The 25,883-nt window shown below is 32.6% G+C and overlaps 2 protein-coding genes and 1 pseudogene across 4 annotated transcripts; all 3 read right to left on the bottom strand.

Annotated features, from left to right (window-relative positions):
- Positions 1–604: 604 nt before the first annotated feature.
- LOC129295767 (uncharacterized) lies at positions 605–4,247 on the bottom strand (annotated as a pseudogene).
- A 3,532-nt stretch (positions 4,248–7,779) lies between these two features.
- LOC129295768 (putative FBD-associated F-box protein At1g61330) lies at positions 7,780–9,421 on the bottom strand. Its single transcript, XM_054934327.1, has 3 exons — positions 8,501–9,421; positions 8,248–8,412; positions 7,780–8,127 (listed from the first exon to the last, which is right to left on the bottom strand). The coding sequence occupies exons 1-3, from the start codon at positions 9,419–9,421 to the stop codon at positions 7,780–7,782; spliced, it is 1,434 nt and encodes a 477-aa protein (XP_054790302.1).
- A 2,477-nt stretch (positions 9,422–11,898) lies between these two features.
- On the bottom strand, positions 11,899–18,323 carry LOC129295766 (bifunctional riboflavin kinase/FMN phosphatase-like). Of its 3 annotated transcripts, none has more exons than XM_054934326.1 (12): positions 18,096–18,323; positions 17,537–17,647; positions 17,320–17,450; positions 16,723–16,909; positions 15,362–15,492; positions 15,203–15,272; positions 15,031–15,096; positions 13,562–13,716; positions 13,108–13,203; positions 12,580–12,731; positions 12,412–12,495; positions 11,899–12,332 (listed from the first exon to the last, which is right to left on the bottom strand). In XM_054934326.1, exons 3-12 carry the CDS (start codon positions 17,405–17,407, stop codon positions 12,207–12,209), a joined length of 1,155 nt encoding a protein of 384 aa, XP_054790301.1. In that variant the 5' UTR covers positions 17,408–17,450; positions 17,537–17,647; positions 18,096–18,323; the 3' UTR covers positions 11,899–12,206. The 3 variants fall into 3 exon arrangements, with proteins under 3 accessions (XP_054790301.1, XP_054790300.1, XP_054790299.1); XM_054934325.1 differs by having other exon boundaries at positions 17,537–17,704; XM_054934324.1 differs by lacking the exon at positions 17,537–17,647 and having other exon boundaries at positions 18,096–18,322.
- Between the last annotated feature and the right edge of the window lie 7,560 nt (positions 18,324–25,883).

The raw sequence follows: 25,883 nt of genomic DNA on the forward strand, positions 1-25,883 counted from the left end.
GAGCATTAAGATATCTCTGTTATGGTAGGGATCAAACAGAGAAACTTGAAGAAAAATTGATTATAATTTAAGTAGTTTATTTTTCCTTCATTATTCGGGATTTAGATTATGCAGGTTAGATTGATATTGATATGCTCCAAAAATTTATTTGTTAACATATTATATTTAAATTTGATTTTAATTAGGTTTCACTAATTAGACAGCTGTTTTATGGACCACGGAAATAACAGCTTCTGCTCAATCAAACCAACTCCAAAAGAATATGATATATGGCGGAAAATGATATTGAAAAAAAGCTATAACATAGACAAATTAAATTCAATCATAGAAAATAGAAAGTTGAATCAGCTATTGGTACAAAGACACACAGAATAAAACTGCATATTTCAAATTTCAATTAAAGGCTATCGGATCTTAATTATCAGCTTGTCTATAAACAAATCCAAACAATCATCTCATGATCTCTCTCTCTCTCTCTCTACATATACAAGCAGAGGCAAAAGCAGCGCGATCTTCAAACGAAGGATTTGAAGATATGGCTGGCTAAAATCACAGAGAAGATTTGCGAAAGATCTCAAATCCTCGCCATATATTTCCTACGTAATCTAAAAACAAGAGATTCAATCTATCCATTTATCTGCACATAGATCCACAACCCTAAACTTTCTGATCAATGGACTGCTGTTTTCTGGGCCACTTCTCTTCGGCCGGGGAAGCAAATAAGGCAACGGTTATGTGAGCTAGGTTCCTCCCACTAAGTCTTGACTCACATTTCCTCAATGGTGCTAAGAAATATTCATCTTCCATCTCAAACGGAGTTGAAAAAATAGCAAAAGTGTTCTCTTTGGGGTGACAAACTCAAAATGAGATTGCTTCGCAATAAGGGCCTGAAATTGCAGTAACCAAAAGTTACCAATCAGACGCTTTAAATAATTCAATCGCAATTAACATGAACCGAACAGCGTTGTTGATACTCACTGCTTCTTTTATTGTTTTGGATACGTGATAAAGCTTCTCCAAGTCTTCATGATCGACCCCACACAAAATCTTTACCTGCGATTTCAGAATCAAAGCAAAAAGAAATTTAAAACTATCCATGGCAGGCTCGCAACAATGCAAAACACAATCAAACCTGAACTTGATTTGTTCATTACTATTACCAGAATGTGATGAGGCAGAGCTTCGAGACGAGACATTTCGCAGTTGAGAGAGGGTGTGTCGTTAGGCATTCTCTTCAACGGAGTCATTGAACTCGAATCGGGCGGAGAAGCTTCTACATTGTCTGGAATCGCAATCCTCTTCCTGCTAAGCCTCAAACCCTTGAGTCACATAATCAAAGGCCAATTCACTCACAAGAATCAAAACCAGAACACTCATTTTTCTGTAAATTCTAGTTGTTCCAAGCTAAGATACAACATAATACAGTACTATTAATTATCAGAGATGTATTCAGAGCAAAAACTCAAACCGCATAACGAGACTGGAATAAAGTTTTTCCCGAGAAAGAATGAAAAGGAAATTGCAATCAATGAGACAGGATCCGAACTCGTTTTGGAATAGAGCTCATCGTCTCCTGGTTCAATAGAGACTGGAGAGATTCAATTTCTGCTTGCTGCGAGAAGGAAACCAGAATTGCCTTATAAGCTACGCGACTCGATTTGAAGGCGCAATTTGCTTTGCGCGCTATTTTTAAATCTGAAAATAGCATTTAGAATGAAGAATGAAATTTTAATTTTAAAATGAAAAGGAAAATAAGTTTTTAGTGAAATATAATAATTATATTTTGTAATTTATGAAATTTCATTTGAATCTTGACTCTGATTATTTTATGAGCCAACCTGAATTAATTAGTTGGAAATAAAATATTTATATTTACTTTATATTATCGACGCATGTAATATTATTTATAACTATAATTTTCTTTAAAACTTGAAGGTACGCGGCCTCTCCAATTTTTTATTTGCCTCCAAATTTCAAAGTCTTTTTAATTCTAGTACTTTTGAAATTATGTTTCTTTGTATATAAAAATAAACGTTGTTTCCCTGTGCGTTACTTATAAAGCAGAAATTTTTTTTTCCAAATATAAAGAAATTAATCCACAAATCTTTATAATTTTTTTAATTTTGAATTAAATTCTATAATTTATTTATTTTTTGATCAAATTATTATAGTTATATATATATATATATATAGGCACTCCAGGAACACTTTCTCCTTGAAGCAATTTTTCATATAAGCATTTTGATAAGGATGTTCTTGTAGTTCTCTTCATAGTAGTAAAACTGAGAGAGGCCGAGGATGATATAACTCCAATTATTATATTATCTTCAACCTTTTTGAGTAGCAAAATCACCGCTTGATGTTTTATAATAAAAGAAATTTGGAAAACATGACTGATTATTCATATAGTTTGATGTATTTTAATATGAGTTTCTATATATTTTATTATTATTTTAGGCTCTATAACTTTTTCATTTGCAATGTTTCTGCATTTTTATGGTGAAAGGAATAGTAAGGAAAAACATATCTTTAAATTCATATACTTTACTTGCATTTTATTATTGATCCTTATTTTTATTTTGATGTTTTTTGTTCCTATATTTTTATTTTTATTGTTTTATATCCTTTTATAAACAAATATAGAGATCCTAAAGAGACTTAAAATAATAAAAAATAAAAATATGGGGATCAAAAACATAAAAAAGTAGAAAGACCAATAGCAAATGTGAGCAAAGTATAAAAATCTAAAGTTATATTTTTACAAATAATAATGCGGTGTTAATAGTGTTAAGTACATTGATATCCTGTATTAAAAAATATAAGATATTTTTGAGAAGTTACATATTTAAAAATATAAGGGATTTTTAGTCTTTCGAAATGTAATCATTATTTTTTTAAAAAATGTTCCTATTGATGAATAACTTTATATTTATTGTAGGGTGTTTAATGAGAATAAATATAGAAAGATAGGGTTAATTTAAAGTAAATAATTACTTTATTAGGTGATGAAATTTATTTAAACTGTTTTATATTTTTGAATGAAGGGTGTATATTACTAATGGTGTCAAGGAGGATATTGAAATGTTAAACCTTGATGAGGTGGCATGCTGATTCGGCACATTGAAATACAAAAACAAGAAGGCTTAATTAAACGTCATAAGTAACTTGCAGATGAGAACCATTTGACATGAACTAAGAACTCGTCAAAATGATCTTCGTCTGAAATTGATCGTCAACCACAGGTTTCAATGTGCCTTTCATTTTGTCATTTCAGTGCTTGTCGAATAGATGTTATGTTTTTGTCATAATGACCCATACCAAAACTCATTACAACTATAGGGTCCGATATGTGTGTTTTTCTTAAAAAAAAAAATTGTAACATTTACACTTTCAACTGATAATATGTCTGTTTCATCCAATATATTTTGTGTATATAGTTGACTCACACTTGTACATAGTTTAATGATTTTTTATTCAAATAAAAAATCAAGAATAGTTTTCATACTCTAAAAACCAATGTTATGAAAACCGGACCGGCCATTGAACCGGTCGAGGTACTGGTTCATTCATGGTACCGCGGTTGAACCGTGGTCCATCATAAATAATTGAATATTTTAATATAATATTTAAAATAGAAAGAAATATAGAGTAACAAAAATGAAGTTTAAATTCAAACAAAATAATATACATAAAAATGAACATCCATCAATATTACATAGTTACCAAACCTATACAAGTGTTTCATAATTCGTAATTATAACTTTAAAATATACACATATACATAATTTATGCATATTTCATACATTTTTTTATTTCATAATGCTTATTAGGTTAAATATGTATAAATTATAATTTTAAAATAAGAATTAAAAATAAAAAATTAAAAAACAATATAACCGGTTCAATCGGTTTTTGCCCAGTTTTGGCCGGTTTTACCGATTCGTAGCTGGTTATACTGGTTCTTGATTGGTTCTTGAAATTTTTGTTTTTTGTGATGATCGGACTTGGGACCGGTTCCCGGTTGAACCGGTTGGACCGGCCGATCCGATCCGGTTCTGATAACACTGCTAAAAACTGTTTAAATTGAACATCAATAATATAAAATATAGATTAATCTAATATGAATTAAAAAAATTCAACGCAAAAAGAAGCCTACTTGAACACATCTCTTATTACAGACCTGCCACATATTGATTACTGAATAATGATGATGCTGTGACCCTTGGATACTGATGATATTTATACATACTTGGCGTCTTGCACGCAATGGGACCAAAGGCAGCTGCCTATTGGGCCGTAAAGGCCAGGCGGCCTGCGCGTTATGAACGTGAATATTAAATAAAAAATCATTTTTTAAAAAATATATAACATATAATAAATATTAATTAATTTTTACGTTTTATATCATTTTATATTAAAATATTACATATTTGAACGTATTAGTATAGGTATTTCATAAAACTTAAAATATTTATATTATAATATTTTTATTATTTTTAATCTATGAAATATTTCAAAATACTTAATCTTTAAAGTATATTTTGACATTTATTTTTACATTTTAAGACCTCATATTTATTATTAAATCCAGACTGTCCAAAATATGACTGAATAGTTAATTTATAAAATTATAAAAAATTAATATTAAATTAAATTATATAGATTAAATCTGTATTATTCAGATTGATAATAAGATAGATTTATTAAAATTCGATAATTTTCATTATAAAAATAAAATCTTAAAATTTGGACTGTTCAGGTTTTTCATATGCTCATCAAATGATGAGCATTATGGTGCTGAAACCACACTCAAACCAAATACTTTAGATAATTCAATCATCAAGATCGACACACAGAGCATCACCCCGCTGCAAGAACTATGTGATTTTGTTAGCTTATAATAATATTATTTTGTCAGCAACACACTGGAAGATCTGCTTCTTTGGCATGCCGATGCACTTGAAGTGACTCAGCTATTTCACGCCAACACTTTACTTATATTAGAAAAGAATTGCTTTTATTTTATATTTATAATTTAATATAAAATTTGTACGAACAATAATCACAAAATTTAAAGCCCATTAACTAAATAAATGAACTTGAGCCAATTGGAAAAATATGGAAACCAATTAAAATGTATCATAGATTTTCCTTGCATATAATTTTTCTATTATTAAATTATAATATATATATATATATATATCTATATAAGGTAAGTGTGTTAAATTAAATTTATCCTCCACATCGTTTGAATACATTTAATCAAAATTGACCCAAAAAAAGGCTGAAAATATGAGTGTCCGATAATTTAAAACTATTATCACACATAATACACTCCATCCTCTTGTATTGAATCGCTTTATTGAATATGCTTCTAAATAATTCGAGAAACTTCAAGCTTTTAAAATTTTTATAATTAGATGATTAAATTGAACTAGGAAAAAATCAACTAATTAAAGCACGTGTTTTAAAATGGATTGAGTGTGGAATGAGCAAAATTGTTAAGTCCTGTTCTTATGAACTAGAAAGGATGGGAATCAAATGGATTAAAAAATTAAAATAAAAATAAACGAAATTATTTCTCTCCTTAATGATGATATGCATTAAATCGGAAAAGTCGAATGTATACGATCCATTGGAAAAGGAAGTAACTAATCCAATTCGACATCCAGACGATTTGATTTAAAAAAATGAATATATCCAAATAACTAATTAAATCCTTTACCTTTTTTTTTTTTTTTTAGGGGCGCATTGCCTTTATCCCTCGAGGCAGTCTAGATTGGTCGGGCCAGAATTTTGTGCATCTATCGCTCACTCACTCTCACACACACACGCACACACAAACACTTGTGTCTGCTTGAGAGAGAGAGAGAGAGAGAGAGAGAGAGAGAGAGAGAGAGAGAGAGGCATTAATTTTCAAGAAGACAAGATAGACCTGTGTGAATGTGTGAGATACAGAGAAAGAGCCATCAATACTCGTCGAGAAGACAAGAATGACTTGTGTGTGTGTGTGTGAGAGAGAGAGAGAGAGAGAGAGAGAGAGAGAGATGAGGGGGGAAAAACGTGGGGTTATTACTTATTACTGAAGAAGACAAGATAGACTTTTTTGTGTGTGTATGTGTTCGTGTTAGTGCTGATTTGGGATTTGTTTCAAATAGAACAAACGCCAACAATTATTATAATTTACAAAACGCCTTGAATTGTTAGACCTTTTCTTTTTTTTTTTCCCCGATACAAACGAGTAGATTCTCTAACAACAGAGGTTTTTTTTTTTTCCCAAGGATATTAAGGACATCTTCAAACTAAATTACTATATATATATATATAAAGACTAAAATTTGATCCCAATTACTTGCCAAAGTTATGAGAGTAATACTCATTTCAATTTAAATTGGTACTTTGAATTGTACTCCCTTCCTTTTCAAATATAAATTGGTTATATAATAAGGGAAAATTTTACTGCAAATTCTTGGACCAGAGATAATTAAAAAAAAAAAACCTTTGAATCTATGAAACTGCACTACAAGTTCAAGGTACTGAATTGAAATTAAAATTATCTAAAGAATGACTAGATTGTCCTTATTAAAATTTTCTAGCATGATTTGTTTGTGTTCCTACTATATGTTATTCATTTTCTCTTAAACTATTATTTATTATCATACTTTATTTATTCATTATAACATTTTCACTTGAATTAATTTCAAGTATTGCTTTCATGTTAGTGCAATTTATTTGTGTCCCTACTGTATGTGATTTAATATCCTTCAAACTATTATTCATTGTTCTACTTTACTTATTCATTTCAATACTTTTACTTGAATTAATTTCAAGTACTGTTGCTTTGATATTAGCATGACTTGCTCATGTCTCTATTATATGTTGTTAATTAATTACCCTTTAAATTATTTTTTATTGCCTTATTTTACTTGTTTATAATCCTACATGTTTATAGTTCTTTTTTTCCTGTTAAATTTTTTTCTCTTACAATAGAATTTTGTCACTTCCTACAGAATTTTTATTTTAATTCAGGACTATACACTTGCAATGAAGTTTCAGAAATTTGGATATTCTCTTTTGTATTATCTTTTGTCTAGTGGTTTTCAATGAAATTTTCCTTCGTAATAATTATGTCTGAAATTAAAAAAATTGAACTAAATTATCCTTGTAATTAATAAAACAAATATTGACTTTATGAAAGATTATTTAAAAAATATGATAAATATTTTTTAAAATTTATAGTTTTGCTTATAAATAAAAATAGAGAAACACAGGGTGACAAGGTATTCTCTTGTATATTTATATTCAAAAGCGGATGGAGTAAGTTTTTAAAGCATTAATGTGATCAAAATTTGAAGAAGTAAATCACTCGTCTCTCTCATATCATATCCTTCTCCATGATCCAAATATCCACAACACATAAACAAGAAATTACAAGCACTTTAGATGACACTCGGATTTAAAATTGTGATCTTGAAGCTAAATTTTAGTTTTTCTGTTGATAGCTCCAGAAAATTAAAGACCAAGTCATGTTCACAACAGAGATGACACACACACACACACACATTTAGAACAGTACCATCAACGCTCAACACACGACACAGTTGATCATAACAACATCAGTACAAAACCAGAACAAGAACACAGTCGAAGCCTTTCATTAATATAATTAATGTATTTATTATATTATATTATCATTCCTTATTGAGGCATAAAGATGGAATGAAGAAATCCCCACAAGAAGCAGCCCAGTTGAATGCATTTCTTCATCAGCAATCAGTACTAAAACTTTGAATGGGATGGAGACATGCTTCGATCATTATGAGATTCGTACAGAAACATTTTGGCTTTCTTTGACACAGTCCAGGATCGAAATTGCTTGTTATAAGATTTTGCATCTGTGGCACGACCCAACCTCGTACGGTGGTTCCTGGGCAGCACGAACACCATAGCCTCCAGATTCTGAGACTTCTGAAGCAGCACCTTCACCAATTCTATTTCATACTGTGCAAACGTAAATCCTATCAACTTTACGAACCTCAGCCGATTGAACCCATATTTGAACTTGTCCAGCAAAGGTTTTTCATTCAGTTTCCAGTACAATCCACATTCAAAATTATAACCATTCAGCTACAACCACAGTGATTATCATGACGTGAATAATTATTAACACAGTTACATACCCACTAACAATAATAAAAATAAAATAAAATATTATATGGATTGATGGCGATATATAATAAGACTCACATCGATGAACAACGTCTCCAAACATGGACAGCTTTTCAGAAACACAGCAATATCATATGGATTGCAAAACAGTCCTCCCTCCATGATTATCTGAAGCTCCTTCAGCAATGCTAAGCAAAAATACGCTTCTCTATATTCTCCATCTCTAACTCTCGGGGCCAATGGCTGTTTACAAACAATCAAAATTTAAAATACCCAACCAAATTGAAAAATGTGAAAGTAAAATAGATGGATCATATATATATATATATACCTCAATGAAATTACTGGAGGTTGTGAGGACAGTGACGTAAAAGAGGTCGTGGACCAGACGATCGACCTTGTGAGACAGCAAGTATCCCCTGGAAGGATAAAATTTGAAGAATGCGTCCTTCAATGGTAAAGCCCTTTCAAATTGAATTCTAATCACAGCCCCACGATAAAATATGGACTTCAGGCTTGGGACATTGATGTTGATCTCTTCCAGGCTAGGGCAATAAGCGATTTTTAAGGTTTTTAAGTTGCTATTGTCCCTCGCACAGATATCCATAACACTTATTCCCAGGCATTCTGATATATCTAAGGTGTTGAGAAGCTTACAGTTAGATAACAAAGTTTTGAGATGGTTTTCAGTGAGTTGGATTCTTGCCAGAACAATAATGTTTAAGAATTTCAGGCCAGGTAAGGATTGTGGCAGTTGGATTTCACAGTTGTTGAGTTTCAGGGTTTCAAGTGTTCGGATGTCGAGAAAATTAGAGTTTAGAAGAAAAGGCTGGGAAAATTCGAGTTCCAGTTCTTTGATTCGTTTAAGAATACATATCCCAAGCCATTTCTCTATCAAAGCTTCTATTCCCTGTGGATCAATGTGCAAGACGAAAGCTTGGATCTCTGGAGCCTTGTGGAATTCGAAGACTCGTTCAACCAAATCCACGAGCTCTTGTTGATTAAATCTTGCTGCAAAGTCTGAGCCAAACAGCAACTTTCGATTCATTTGCCAGGCCTCCTTGAATCTGGTCGACACAGTACCAACCTGTACTGCATCTTTGATCGGTAGGAATGAAAATAAGTACTCAAGAAGATCCCCATGAAGCTGAGAATCAACAGATGATTGCGGTGGTGGTGGTGGTGGTGGAGGAGGACCATACACAATTTCATCACTCTCACTTGTGATTTTCTTTTGAGGTTGATGACTCATTTTCGATTTTTCTCACTTCACAATGAAAGGGACGGAAAGAATAGTGATGAGGAAGAAGAGATGAGATGAGAAGTTATATATACACCCTGTGAGGAAAGGTGGTGGCGTTGGATTATTTTCTCTTTTGAGAAAAATAAAACCTGGATTTGTTTGTGTGTATAGAAACAATATTAATTACGGGCTTTTGCAGATTCATTGATCCTCCCTAGGGGTTGGTGAGATAAAAAAAGCCAGTAGTAACGTACCTTAATTATCTGTCATTTCTGTGGACCAACGATAAATTACTGAATACCTGGTGTTCATATCAAACACGTTTTTGCGTGCATTGTACACAATCAGAGAAATGAATTATTTCATATTGTACATAATTCGTGAATAATGTATCTTATTATAGATTTTATTATGTATATTGATATTAATATATATTGTTTAGTATAGAAGGAATATAAAAAAGTTTTGTATTTTTGAAGCTGACTTGGAGTTTTTGCATGCGCCAAAATTGAATTTGCTACAGAGCGGATAATATATTGTTTGTTTGTTTGTTTGTGGCAAGCTTTTTCTGGTGGGGTGATTTTGAAATTTCATCGGTGGCTTCCTTTTACTATTGTATTAAATGCTTTAGAACTGATGCAGAATCTGAAAAATTTATTGTCAATGAATTTTTTATTTTGGTCAAAAATATTTACTCAATGAGTGAAGCTGGTGAGATGCAAACATAGTAGCATAATTACTTGACGATGTTTTTTTTTTCTTTTTTGGTAACCTTGTTTTCTTGTACGAGACATTGAATTATTGTCTCTTGGGGGACGAAAAGCTGAATCATGTAAATGTATATCCAAATTCTAGATTTAGCCCCTTTACTTGGATTTTATTTATATTCCTATTCTAGAAATACCCACTTTACTTATATTTCTTCACCCCCCCCCCCCCGGGCAATTCCGTAGTTTGATAACTTGGCATGAGATATTATCACTTCCTACATGCCCAAATTAATCTAAAACCTCAATATGTGAAACCATTATTATCAATTATGTTTTCATAATTATTTCAAAAGATGACTTTTACATATTTATTTAAGACAAATGCATATATCAAGATTCGAACTCAAAATTCAAGGATAAGCTAATTGATTCCAACTCTTTCAACTAGTTAACTAAGCGTCCCTTGGTATTTTTTTTACCACTGTTCAAACTTTCAAATCAAAATTTTAACAATATAAATAATTTAATACTTTTAAAAAACTAATAAACTTATAAAACTGTCTTATAATTTGATAATCCAAGAAAGGTTAGTGTCTGTTTCTCTACTTATTTCAAATGTAGAATATTGCTTTTAGCACCCTTTTTAAAACAATTTAAATTTAAATAATTTAAATTTGGATTTGTTGTTTTTTCCTTAAAATTGTTTAACTTTAAATTTAAAAGACATAATACATATTCTTTTTGTTAAAAAATATAAGATATTTTTAACCGAATCTTATCCTTTAATAAAGTAATTACTTGTCTTAAGACTAACCAAATTTTTTTTTTATATTTACCATTGTTTAACAGGGTGTTTCACCCAACAATAAATATAAATTAATTTATTTAATAGAGACATTTTTTTAAAAAAGATAAATTATACATTAAAAATTAAAAATGCTTTATATTTTTTAACGTATAACTCTTCAAAAAATTTTTTATATTTTTAAATTTGACACAATCCTTTTGCATTTGCCAAGTAAGAAAATCAAATGGGCCTAATTTTTAAAACCCAAAAATCCTTTCATAAACCTAAAAAGCCCTCCTAAATTGGAAAAGGAGATTTAGTGCCATGACAAAATATAGTGCCCAAAACAAAATATAGAGCCAAGCTTTGTACCCAAAAATTAGTTGGATCTCAAATCACAGTGTGTAATCAGAACATTCTTCGGTCCAAAAAATCAGAACATTCTCTCCAAGCCTCAACAACATTTTTTTTTGGTAGAACCCAACAACATACTTGCAAAAGGCTATCCAATTGCAAAACTACTTTTGAAAATTGGACTCAAACATCTCAAAAGCAAATTTTCTTGAAACTACTTTTATCGGAAAAGAGGTGGTGACAATGGGCTACATCGTCTTTTATCAAAGCAATGATATTTTATCAATCAATAAAAATTCATTAAAATAAGTTTAACAATAGACAAAATCTAATTCAACCTTCAATTATTGATTTTAAAGAATAAACTTTTTCCTCTAGCTGGCATTCTAGGGAATTTGCACAGCATACCGATAGAATAGCTGAAATAGCTTATAAATGATTTATTTCTTTTGGTCTTATGACTTTGGTCAACCTCCATATTATCTCATGGGGGTGGAAGTTCTCTTTTATTCTTCTTTTTTTTTAAAAAAAAAAAAAATAGTCCTTCACATTATTTCTTACACTCAATTTTGCCAAGAGCTGATTTAAAATATCCCAACAGGTAAAACCAGCACCCATAAGAAAGTCAAATCATGGAAGCCAAATCAAGTGATTTTTTATTTATTTCTGGGCATATATGCATGTTTCATATATCATATTGCAATTTAATGAGCATGACATACCAACAGTTTGGTATGATTTAGTTAGTTTAGAGAGCAGAAGAAACAAATTTTAAAACTAAGAATAAATCAACATTATATCCCAAATAAGAATAAATATTGTATCCCAAATATCAGGCTTTCTGGGGCAATAAAATCTGAGAGCTCAAAGGATTCTGGCCCAGAGATTTAACAGAATTAATCTCGTGAATCCCGTGAAGGCATGAATGATCCCACCATATCAGCTATGTACTTCTCAAATACGGATCATTCTTGTGACTTGAATACAAGGGAAGATCAAGGGCTCTTTCAGCAATTCTACCATCTTCATGAATCTTAGCTACCAGGCTCTCAAGGGATGGAAAATTGGCCTATCATTCATCATACCTGAAGTTCAGTGAAACCATGAAAGAAGGACTAGGACAAGCATGACAAGAACACTTAAAGTACCTCAGGACGTATATAACCAACAATAACAAGCCGCAGTTCTTCCCCGTAGAAATCCTCATTGAAGTCATGAAGTAACCAGGGTTCCTACATCACAAACGCATCATAAGAAAAATCTTAGGAAAAAAGGTAAAGATAGAGGTGGTGGTGTGTCGGTCACAAGGCACTTACTATAGTTTTTTCCTTGTTGCTGAAATATGGATTCCAGCCTATGCTCATGACCATTTTATAAACACCTCTAGCAGATAATCCAGCCCAACCAAAATAAACACCCGCAGGATGTTCCATAAGGAGATCTGAATAGCCCTCAGTTGACAAATTAGCTGGAAAAGCAGTGTGCCAAATACTACTAGTACGTTAATAAACAAAATCAAGATAGTATAGTCCAAATACTTCACAGGGCAAATGGGGGAAAAAAAAATTCATGGTCTCTCCAAGCACCCACAGAACAGAATGACCACAAGCATAAAACCTATCAGTAGGTTAGATTTGGTCTCAACAAGCACCCACAAAACAGAATGGCCACAAGCATAAAACTTCTCAGCATGTTAGATTTACTCGATTTGTGATTTGCCACTTTTAAGTTTTATGTCATAATATCATTTACAATAGTAAAGATGTATAGCTCAATATCAATCCAGAGATACCAAGAAGACACAGACACTTCTAGAACAAAAATTTTTCAAGTGTTTTACAAACCTGTAGGGATCCCCAGTACCTTTGAGCCACGACCAAATCCCTTGATAACAGGACCACCAATACACCAAGGATCTATTGGCAAAGTACCCTCCACCCCTGCAAAAATTCAGAATACTAGCTCAAATGTGAATGACATACCCAATTTTTTTTTTTTTTTTGGGGGAGGGGGGGTGTGGGGATCTTTCTGGTCCCCAATGTTTAGTGTCAACTGGCACCAAAACTCTTCAGTGTCTTCCAGAATGCTAATAACATCCAATGTTGTAGGCAAGTACGGTAGGAAGGGCGCCAGAGAAGAGGATGATGACTCTTTTCTAGATACAGGTTGTATGTGGACTTTGTAAGGAGCTGAGGAGGTCAAACCTCTGGATAAGAAAGGTACTTTTGCCAAAAAAAGGACAGGGCAAAAATAAAAATAATGCATATAAAAGGACAATGTAAGGTCTTTGGTGCTTACAGTCTTCGAATGGAGGCAGACCCCACTTTTCAAGGTGTAAATCAAGTAGGGAATTGATCACCTCATCTGCAGCAGTGTAGAGATGGGACTGTTTAGGAAGTGACGGTACAGCAATTACTTCCATTCCAGCAGCTTTACCTGCAGCGACACCAGGTCTGAAGTAGCCAAATATACACGTGCTTAGAAAGAGATATGAAGAATAACAACAGTCTCCACAGAAACAACTTTAGCATGAAAATTCCTTTATGAAACCCTTGCAAAAAATAATCAAGCTCTCTTCAATAATCCCAGAGTGAAAGCCTTAAATATGCAAAACACAACCATAATAGATCACAGTAGAAAGGCTTCACCCAAACATAATCAGAATTTAACAGTTAAAATATTCGTATGTCATGTTAACAGCAAAGATATGCCACAGACAAGTGCTGGAATAATTCTTTGTGACAGACTAAGTTTTGGAGACAAATATTAGTCCAATTGTCATATGAAGCGTTTTATCATATTGATTTGGCAACAGACAACACATACATTTATCTATAGAGGTTAAGCCACAGAAAACAGCCACTCAAGACAAACAGGCAAGAAAATCAGGAAAATAGATGAGCACTAAGGATGAATGAAACAGGAAATAAAATGCTGACAATTGTACAGAAAAAGCATATAGAGAAAATATTGGGGCATAAATCATGGGACTCTTTGATGAAATTTGTGCACTTGCTGTTACAAGAAGCCATGATCATAATTGATTGATAAACAAGGAGTTATCAGGGGAAAGAGCAAATCATAATATAAATAATAGAACATGGTAATTCAGGTTTGTCCATTTTTCCCTGGTTGAGATTATGAAAAAAATTTTGTTATGCAAAAAGAATATAATGTTTCTCAAAATTCAATCACAAGCCCAAAATTTTGTTGCACCCAGGTTACCATTTTTCCCTCCTACCCCCAACTTTTTCACGCACAAGATGCAAGTACGCAATCAGAAACCTAAAAAAAAAAAAAAAACATTATTTGACAGTCATGTCATTTTGGCTGGCCAAGCCATGAACACAAAAGTATCCCTCAGCCAATAGGAGTTTATTTGACAGCCAAACATCTCACCTAAGCAGATCATCAACTTGAAGTTGTGATGACTAGGCTACAAAATCCCAACCAGAACTACTGGGGGGCGAGTGATTCATAAACTCTTTTTTTTTTTTTTTTAACCAGGGACCGGGAGGGAGAGGAGAGGTCACCTTTATCTTATCAACATCTTTCTTAAATTTTGTGTTATTATTATTTTGGTATAGACAACTGTCTTTAAAGTTTAAACTATTAGGAAGTGCAAGTGACAAAAGAGAGAAAAGAAAAGAAGGGGGGGGACTCTATTCCAATCAATAGGGTACCTTGAAGAAAAGGAGAGGAAGCAAGAACAGGAAATCATCTGTGGAAATTAGCACTAGGAAAAAACCAAGAATAAAGCAACTTACAGAGAGTCCTCAATGACAAGACAGCTGGAATGGTCAACATTTAACCTCTTAGCAGCTTCAAGGAATCTGACACAATTAAGCAAAATATTTGAAAGTTTATAAGGAAAATAATCAGAGACAAATAACCCTAAATCAAATGCACAAGTATGAAAAAGACTTCATTGTATCTCACATTTCAGGAGAAGGTTTCCCAGTTCTGACTTCATCGCCACCAAGTATAACAGAGAAAGAATTTTTCCATCCTACATATAAAGAAAGGAAAAAAAAGACAATGAACACCCACTGAAAAAACAGAGCATAATAAGATAAAGGTTTCTAAATACAAATCAACCATCATGGTAAGATATTTTGGCTTCTATGCTTTCCCTTGGAGAGTTTGATGCCAAGGCCATTGGAACACCATGATTCCTCAAATGTTTAATCAGCCGATTGGCACCAGGCAGTGCTTTGATATTGCACCACCTAAAATAAGAATAGAAGAAACTTAAGAAAATGTACCCAATAGTCGAGAAACAAGTTTATGAACCATGAAATGGATCTACCAGTTGAACTGCAACATCTTACATCTAGAAGTTAATGACAGATATAGCATAGTCCTTGAGAGCCCCTTTAATAGAAAGCTACAAATTATTTTCTAAAAAAATACTAACATGATTGAAGGAAAAGGTCATAAACCAGGCATATTCAAGACTAAGAACATCAGAGCAAAAAAGCAAGTATATTTTTTGAGTGGTATCTTTTCATTTTAGCTCAAGGTCCATCTCCAGTTTTAAGAAACAGTAACATTTTCACAGCAAGAACATCTGAAGCTAACAACAACAACAAAAAATTTTATCCCACTAGATGAGTTCTGCTACATCTGAAGGTAAAGAAGTGCAAATTACAACCAAAGAGAAGAAAGGAATTTTAATGAAAACAAAGGTAGAATTGACCATTCACAGGTTATCAACATGCAGAGCAGGACAAAACTTAGGTTGCCTATCAAGGAAATTATGCTTTATTTGAATCATGCATAATGAAGTTTAGGAAGATATTCTAGCTTGTTCCCGAACATTTACTTAGCTTGTCTAGCTATGCTAACAAGTACAAAAGTAAATCAACCCTGGATAATGGGGGCCAATTACACTCATATCTCAAACTATTCCTAGTGCAGAGAGTTAACTAAAGAGAGAAAAATATGGGCAACAATAATCTGATACACACACATGGCAGCAAAGTTTCCAGCCCAACAAAGATTTAGAAAATTGTTTAGAGACTTTGATACCATAGGTATTACGAAGTTTTCTAAGGTGATGAGATATGGTGAACTTAAAGTGAATTTCAGAAATTTATGGAGTAGTAGGGCATCCTCACTTACATCAAATATTCACATAAATGAACTGCCCATGGGAGGCATCAGAAAGGTAAGGATTAAAATCTGGCAGAGTGCAGTCCTTTTATTTTGAAGTCAGTAATCAAGATGAAAGCTGATAAAGAAAACACTATACATTTTAATCTTACAAGCCTGTCTTAACATACGCAACAACAGAATTTTAACTTCAATCCCTTACATTGTTCTTAAAGGATAAGTAAAACTTTTTAACACAATGTTAACTGGCAGCATCAAGCACCACAAATTTAAATTACAAATTGTATGGTATCATATATTTGGTCGATGAAATGTATATAAACAGTGGAAAAATAGCTACATACTGATCAGAAAAAAATGGTGAAATTCCAGAAAGAAATTCACTTGTTGAGCAAGGAAGACCGTAATCTTCCACTATTGCAGAAGCAGCTTCAAATGGTGTCTTTCCTACTATTTTAGGACCTTCCCTTCCATCCCATTGCTTTCCATACTTACCTAGGAAAACTTTTAAGACTTCACCTATGACGCCATCTGTCATCAAATCACAATAATGAATCATTTGTGTTCTTTAACAAATAACAGAACACCAACAAGAAAAAAAAAGCACCAATTTACTTGATTCTATGTCAACGTCAATGGTGCAAAGAAAAATGTAATCAACAGAAGTCCTTATGAATTGTATGCTAATGTTAAGCCTCAGTGTAGAGAATAGAAGGACTTGTGAGACTTTCTGCGAAATAAATTGTTTTAAGAACTTCAAATCAATAATTGCTTCTGAAGACAGGAACCAGTAAACTGAAAGGATACCTCTTCAACACCCCTCCCCAAATGAAAAATAGGAAGAGGACGAAGCTACCAAATCCAAGCACTGATCATACAATGTAAGAATAATATAACGACTTGTGTACAGTTATAATTAAAATTAGCAAGCAGCAACTGACCTGTGTTAAGCAAGGTGCCATCCAAATCAAGGATAACACATCTTACTAATTTCTTTAAAGACTCGGTTATAGACATTTTCTCAGCCATAGGACTATCTAATGCTGAGAGACAATGCTCCTATTGGAGGATCCTGAAACAGAAAAGAATTTAGATTAACCAATGGCAGTGGTATAATGACACTTATAAATTCCAAACACAGTCCAATAATTCATATACAGGAAATTGGCTCCCTTTACTGCCAACATTAGCTGTTACGAATTTCCTTGCTGATCAGTGTCACCCAAAATAGCATTATCAAGAGCTACCCATTAATATTGATAATGGTTCCTGCAGTCACATGATCGTCTTTCACAATTACATCACAAGATTTTCACCCACTGAACCCTATAGATGTAAAAGAAAAAAAAAATTAAACAATTTATTTCTAAAAAAATCCACGCTATTCCACCATGAAAGATAATCTTGCAGCTAAGTTTACACAGGTTAATTGGGTTGCAATACAATCAGGGAAAGAAAACGTAGCCAAATTATCAAATAGGACTTCTAACCCAAGTAAAAAAGCTACATTATGATTACAGAACTGAATTCCAATACACTGCACAACCAAATTGCGAATATCCTACATCCTAAAAACCATTCAGAGATACGCAAAATTTTTACAAATAAAACCGCCCGTAGACAGAAACATCGACTACACTTGAACCTTAAAATTGGATGCGGAACACGGAAGTATCGTCCAGAAACAACAAACAATATCGAAAGTGAAAGCACTCACTGTAGGAACATCAGGAAGTGCTGGAGGCCAGATTTCTATCAATCACGAGATTCCAATGCTGCGAACTTTGTTCAGAATTATGACTGAGACAGAATATCATCTACTACCAACTTTCTGGTTGAGACCTGAGAGAACCCGAGTGCAACAAATCCCATGGACGCGTCCGGAAGCCCTCTCCAAATCTGAAGCACGCCATCAGGCAAAGAGAATGTCCTATTCTCATTTTAAAAAAAGAATTAAAAAAAAAAAAAAAAAAAAAAACCACATTACCCCCTCCAACATTTTTTTAACCAGTTGCATACAATTCCTAACCTTTAAAAGTTAGGAAAAATTGTTCAACGACAAAAAGAAGAAAAATGATAGCGAAAAACCAGGAAGCAATTACCACTAGAACATGGTTTGGAAAAGCGTTTACAGTTTGAATATCCGTGGGAGACAATTGATTATAAAAAAATTAATTAATATAACTGATTTTAAATATAATTAATTATATTATATTATAACATGATTATATTTAGATGTTATTTTCTAAACTTATATATGTGAAAATTGAAGATGTTTGAATAATTTTAATTAAAATTAATTTCAAATCTGTAAATTATAAAAAAACAAAAGTTTTATAATTTAAATATTTTTAAAAAGAAAGGAAAACAATAATTATTTAAATATTGATATTGATGAAGTTACTCATCATATTATTAATTTTGTTTTGATCTATTTAATAAACAAAATATATATAGCATCGATCCATTTAATATTTATATAATTATTTAACACACACATATACACAAATTAAAATGTAATATTTGTAATATAAATAAAATATATATAATAGTAATCCATTTAATATGCTTGATAGAGATGGGAGGCGGGAGGTGAATTTTACGGCCCTCCAATGTTGTTCCGTTAAGGAATAGTGAAATTTGAACCATCAAAGTTCAACATCTTTTTTCATTTTTTATGTATTAAACAAAATTATTAAAAATAATAAATATGTTTGATCACTAACCTAAACAGTCTAAATTTAATTTAAATGGTGATCAAGAAAATTTATTAAAATTTTTTATAGTTATTTATAATTCTTATTTTTTAACAACTATAATGATAGACTATGGCGATAATATCTTTTAAAAGTATTGAGAATAATGAATAAATTTTTCTTAATTAAATTGTTACATATACCAAGATTTAAATTCAAAGTTTGAACCTCTAATTTATAACTTTTATTAATAAATACAAATAAAAAATAAAAATTTTTAAATTAAATTTGAATGATCCAAAATTCATTATCGCTCAGCAGAATGACCATGGAGGGAATCCGACTCTGAATTTAACATACACAAACACAATACATGAGAGAGATGAGAGACGTGCACACTAGCTGGAGATCGAAGGATTATGATTCACGAGACACATAATACAGGGATACGTTTGGCAGGTGAAAATTTTGACACATAGTAAATAGAATATAGTAAAAAATGAAATTAATAAGCTAGCTCAAGTAGCATAAAGTATATAACGGAGTTTGGGTACACATAATTGATAATGAGAAAATGGGGGTGTTTAGAGATTTTTATCAAAACCATGGTTTGGTTCACATTATGAGAAAAGTCGGATTATACAACTCCAAATCCCGGATAAAATTTGGATCAGTTAAACAGACTCACCAACTAGGCTAGACAACTTTCCAAACCTTCTCAAAGTTTGTCAACTAGCCTATCTGAGATCGTGAAGAAAAGAGAGCAGAGTAAGAGACGAGACGCTAAGAGCAAAGGCATGAGGAAGTCGAGTATGAAAAGATAGGTTTGAGAAACTGAAGAAAAGAAAACATAACATGAGATAAGAGGTTGAGAGCAACGCTTCTGCCAAGAACACCAAAGACCTCTTGGATCTAGTGGCACAAAACACTTCGCCTTCATGAGGTCACTGGTTTGAACATGTGCTGGGGTGTGTGTTTGCCTGTTCGGACATACGTAGGGGTTTAAATTGTTGAGTTAAAAAAAAAAAAAAACAGAGAGAATACAAGAAAAAATTTGAAATGAATATTCTATTAACTGTTCATGTGCAGATTGATTTATTTATTTTCCCTGCCTTCTCATTTTCTTTATAACTAATTTTTAAAGGCAGTATCCATTACATCTCACTAGGGGTGAAAATAAATAGTTAATTTAGATTTTGACCAAATAAACCTTAAGCTGTGTGATTGTGTGATAAGTTAAAAGTCCTAAGTTAAGCCTTAAACCTATATAAAGACATTTTTTTATGACTTAAACTTGAGTCTATCTAAAATCTAACATAACCTAATCTAACCTAAAAATCTATTTCAAAATTTATTTAAATATAAACCTTTTAAATAAACTTACATATTAGTTTTAAACATTTCAAATATGTTTTAGAACGATTAAATTCTATATTTACACAACATGATTTATCAATTTCAATATATGAAAATTAAGATAACTTGTTAACTACAAAACAACAATGAAATAACAATACTAAAATTAATATTATCATGCCCACAATACCAAGTGTGACCAGTAATACAAGGGTAACCTTACTTCATAAGTCTAATCATTATGTGTGTGTACTCCTTATTGCAATTTGGGGGGGGGGGGTTTATACCTTCATGGTATAACATCAAATGACATTATAATTCTCATTGATTTTTGAAAGATTTTCATTAAATCTCCTTCAGGAGTTAGATAAAACTATTTAAAACAATTAAACAATAAAAATAAAAAGGTGTATATCTTGCCCGGTATTTGGAGCAACTATTAGAAACAACAAAACAATAATTTAAGTTTATCATAACAAGAAATACAAATTTCCAACAAGTAGAGGGTCCCTTCTGTAATGCGAACAAAGGAGATCAACGTTCCTACTTTCTGGCATACGAATAATTAAATGATGTTCCATAGTAAGGCTCTTACTGAAATGATTACAATACAAATATATTCATGTTTACTTTCTCAAGATGAGAGGATAATACCTTAATAATATAGATTATCTAAAGCACTTCAAATACATAAACACAAACATGGATAAATGTTTACCGACACAATACCACAACATAAATTGCAGAAATAATATAATCAACAAGTGTGTGGAACATTTTTGAGCTCATTATAGTAATAAAATAGACTTTGTAATAGAAATCCTAGGATCAACTCATCCAAAGATTTAGAATAAGAATTTCTCTTCAAAAATGAGAATTTTGAGAAGAAAAACACATTTCTTATAAAAAAAGTGCCTTTAGGGGAATCCATACAACACAAGTTATTTATCATGGACACACAATCCATATGGGTAAATCACCAATTCGGTGTAGCTCGGAGACCATAAGGAACAAGCATAGACGCATGGTCAATAAGGTAAAGTAATAGATCCGGTGTAACTTAAAGCCACGAATATCAGGCACAGCTCAAAACCATGAATAACAGACGCAGCTCGAAGGCTATAAATGATAGGCACAACTCGAAGGCTATAGACAATGTAAGTAAATCAACATACTTGAAACTATAATACAATAACGTAACACAACTTATAATCGCATTTCCACTCGAGGCATATCCTCGTCTATGCATAAATATTTCACTAACACATTTCAACACTCACTTCGTTAAGTTCGAGTCAAGACAGATGTAAGCAGGCTGTACTAATAAAATTAATTGCTCCAAATTTTAGAATCTGAGAGCATCATGGTGTATTATCTCTAGGCATAAAGTTCTATATCAAACTATTGTCGCAAATTTCCATGAAATCAGCAATATGATTGATTTGCTTGTTTCATACTGCAAAGTAAAACAGATAAGCCACCATTTCACCAACCAAAAAGTACAACTCTAATTGTGAGAAATGCGCATTATTTTGTCTATCCAGCCTTCTCAAACTAAGAAATCTAAAAGCTTTCCAAGGGAAGAAACATCTAATAAACTACTAACTTTCTATAAAAATAGAGGTAAATCGTCGCAATGCACACAACAATGATTCATGAAGAAAGCAAGGTATTTGGTTTCAACGCCATCAACAAACAGAGCTTTCAATATTAATGATTTCATTGTTTATTTATTTTTCATCTCAAAGAGAGATTAGTGATAATTTTTATCAGCCAACAGAAATGTCAAGAACACATAACAGGATGAATTGTATCTCAAAACAATACAAAACTAGATCATAATTGTTCTTTGTTCCCCACTCATCCGTAAGACCAAGAACAACAACAACAATAAGCCTTTATTCCACTAGGTGGGGTCGGCTACATGGATTGCAAGATGCCATTGTGCTCTATCATTTATCAAGCTTTTAGGAATATTATTAATTAAGAGATCGCGTTCAATAACTTTTAAGAGTGTTCTCTTAGGCCTTCCTCTACCTCTCTTAATCGGACTCAAAGTTATATGTTCCACTCTTCTCACTGGTGCCTCTCTTAGTCTTCTTTGTACATGCCCAAACCATCTCAACCGATTTTCTATCATTTTTTCCTCAATAGGTGCCACCCTCACTTTTTCACGTACGTGCTCATTTCGAATTTTATCTTTACGTGTATGTCCACACATCCATCGTAACATTCTCATCTCTGCTACTCTAACTTTATGCTCTTGCTGTCCCGTTAGAGCCCAGCATTCACTACTATATAACATTGCCGATCTGATAGCAGTGCGATAAAACTTTCCTTTAAGTTTATTAGGCACCTTACGGTCGCAAATAATTCCTTTAGCTTTTCTCCAATTAAACCACCCAGCTTGAATTCTATGTGAAATATCTCCACTGATTTCGCCATCATTTTGAATAATGGCTCCCAAATATCTAAACTTTTCCACTTGAGGTATAATTTGATCTCCCAATTTCACTTCCAAATTATTATCGAATAGTCCTTTACCAAATTTACAATATAAATATTCCGTCTTACTTCTACTCAGACGAAAACCTTTTGACTCCAATGTCCTTCTCCATTACTCAAGTTTGCAATTAACCTCTTCTATTATCTCTGCTATAAGAACTATATCATCCGCGAAAGCATACATTTCAAAATTTCCCCTTGAATATGTTCCATCAAAACATTTAAGATTAAGTTGAACAAATAAAGACTCAGAGATGATCCCTGATGATAGTGATGATCCCCAAGTCCTTTCTCCACTGCTTCAGTCGAGTATTCTAGCTTGAAGAGTGTTGACTCTTAATTTATATATGTCATGTGTAATATCAACATCTAGTAGCAAGATATTGTGTATGTGTGTCTGTGTGTGTGTGTGATGATTTCAGTCTTCAGGAAAATAAAAGGAGTTTAGTCTCAGAATGCCATGCAAGTAAAGAAACATATATGAGATGGTATGTATAATTCACATTAGATAAAATAGCCTATAAAGTATAGCTCTAACTTCTCAAACTTACAAATTTGCATTCGCTCAAGTAAATTCCTTACCAACAAGCATAATTCCCCTGAAATGAAACAGGATACAGCTCAAAGTGATGATAACAATTATGATGACAATCCACTCGACCAAGAAAAGGACCTTGGCTGTTGGTATAGCTTTGATTGATTTAAAATCCACTTTTTCTTTCACATTTAAAAGAATCATAACCAATATGTAGAACTTTAGAAAACGATGGTTTCCTATGTAAGAAATGCCTGCAAATTAAAAAGCTATCATGATTGACAATACTATACTCAACTAGTTATTCAAAATAAATATCAAGCATTTAGAGATTGCATTGTATTTCTAATTAACATCCGTACACATTTCATCAAACATGTGTGCACAAAAAAATTAAAACATAAAACAAGCATTTTAATTCATAAACTACATACCATATACTTCCAAGCAGTACCTTTGTCGCTCAAATTTCCTTCAATTTATCTTCTTAACAAATTCATCTTAAAATCACAAATAAACAGCATCCAAACTTCCTTATACTTCTTGTAGAATTTAAGAGAAAGAACTATAAGAATACCTATTTAAGTTTCTCCTCTCCAATGCATTAATAAGAGAAATTCCCCAATTTTTCTTTCCATCTAAACACCCAGTTATAGAAAGGAGGGGAAATTTTTGATTCATCACTTCCAAACATCACAGTGAACAGAAAAGAAAAGAAGGAAAAAAACCCCTTAACCATATGCACAGGAAAGCCATAAAAGAGGGAGAAATTCTAGCTTTCTCGCAATATAACAGAGTAGAATGATAACATGATCCCTTCTTATGAAGAAATGCCTCCTTAAGAGGTAGTGGCACTATTTTTATACTGCAAGAACTAATGCTAGGAGTTGACGATCATAAGTTAACTTGTACCAGTTAGAGACAGAAAAACCTTTACTATAATAAGCAATAGGATGGTTGTTTTACAAAAAGATAACTCCAATCCCTTTCATCGATGCATCACATTCAATTGTAAATTCCTCTTCAAAGTTGGGTAGTTGTAAGACTAGGGGCATCATCAATGCGAGCTTAAGGCAATTAAAGGCCTTTTGAGCTTGCTCAAACTATAAGAAGACATCCTTCTTAGTCAATTCAGTGAGTGGTCATCTAATGATCCTGAAATTCTTCACAAAACGCTGGTAATACCTTGCAAGGCCCAAGAAACCACACAATTCCTTCACATTTTTAGGAACATGCCATTCACGTACTGCCTTCACCTTTTCAGCCTTAACTTCAACACCTTGTGTGGAGATTTTGTGCCCTAAAAAGGGAACTCATGGCCTCCCAATAAAGCAATTTCTTAAGTTGGCACAGAACACATTTTCCTACAAGCCCCTCAAAACTATGCGTAAGTTATGCTAGAGCTGTTGAAAAGAGGAGCTATACACCAGGATGTCATCAAAAAATTCTAAGAAAAATTTCCTTAAATAAGGACGAAACATATTGTTCATAGTAGCTTGAAAAGTAGCTGGAGCGTTAATTAAGCCAAAAGACATAACTGTAAATTCATAGTGCCTGGAATGAGTACAAAACACGCTTTTATGAATAGCCTCGAGCCATCAAGTAACATTTGGATTTGGTGGTATCCAGAACGAGATCAAGTTTGGAAAAATAGATAGCTTCGTGTAATTCATCTAATAACTCATTAATGTTAGGAATTAAATACTTGTATGGGATTGTAATGCAATTAACCTTTTGGTAGTCAACACAGAAATAAAAACAAGGTAAACTTTTTAAACAGTAGTTCCAAATTGAAATATTGGAATGGGTCAAAGTCAGTAGAAGCATCTATTCGATTACAACGCATAATACTACTATCACCGATTTGAACTCCAAAGGTAGAAAAGACTGGGTAGGGAGATGAAGTTCCTAGACTAACACAATAGAAATTAAATTATGTGTGGATACACTATCCACTAACAATAACAATTGTTGAGAGCCTAACTTGCTATTGAGTTTCATCGTTAAACCTAAATTACTACCTAAAATGGCATTAAGTAAAATTTTGGCCCCTTTGGTTGTGTTTCTTTGAGTTCAACATCTTCCAAAGGAGGGATAATCTCCTCACCATCCTTTGTGACTTCCATTATGAGAAAGAGCCCTTACATCAATGCCCATGCCTAAAATTTTCTCCACAGTGTAAGCAAGGCCCTTCTCCCTCCTTCTCTGGTGCTCAGCGTCTATAAAGAGATGTCCGGCCGAGATCGACGTTATTGGTTTGGGTGGAGAAGAAGACAACTGTTGGAGGTCTGTTCGCGTTGGAAGACACGTTTGGGAATCTCTAGGTCTGATCACGTGCCAAGGTAGAGGATGAATTATTAGTAAACCAGGTCTGGGTTTGAACTGTGTTAGGCTTAGGTCATGAGAACTTATT

The sequence above is a fragment of the Prosopis cineraria genome, unplaced genomic scaffold, assembly GCF_029017545.1.
Source record: "Prosopis cineraria cultivar Desert tree isolate PC_DT_omini unplaced genomic scaffold, ASM2901754v1 PC184, whole genome shotgun sequence".
Taxonomy (NCBI): domain Eukaryota; kingdom Viridiplantae; phylum Streptophyta; class Magnoliopsida; order Fabales; family Fabaceae; genus Prosopis; species Prosopis cineraria.

Coding starts and splice junctions, on each gene's coding strand:
- LOC129295768 (XM_054934327.1), bottom strand. CDS start 9,421: ATGAGTCATCAACCTCAAAAGAAAATCACAAGTGAGAGTGATGAAATT. Junction 8,413..8,500: donor CCTCCAGTAATTTCATTGAG/GTATATATATAT, acceptor GTTTGTAAACAG/CCATTGGCCCCGAGAGTTAG. Junction 8,128..8,247: donor TGGAGACGTTGTTCATCGAT/GTGAGTCTTATT, acceptor CTGTGGTTGTAG/CTGAATGGTTATAATTTTGA.
- LOC129295766 (XM_054934326.1), bottom strand. CDS start 17,407: ATGGCTGAGAAAATGTCTATAACCGAGTCTTTAAAGAAATTAGTAAGA. Junction 15,273..15,361: donor CAAAATATCTTACCATGATG/GTTGATTTGTAT, acceptor CTTTATATGTAG/GATGGAAAAATTCTTTCTCT. Junction 13,204..13,561: donor TCTGCCTCCATTCGAAGACT/GTAAGCACCAAA, acceptor GAATTTTTGCAG/GGGTGGAGGGTACTTTGCCA.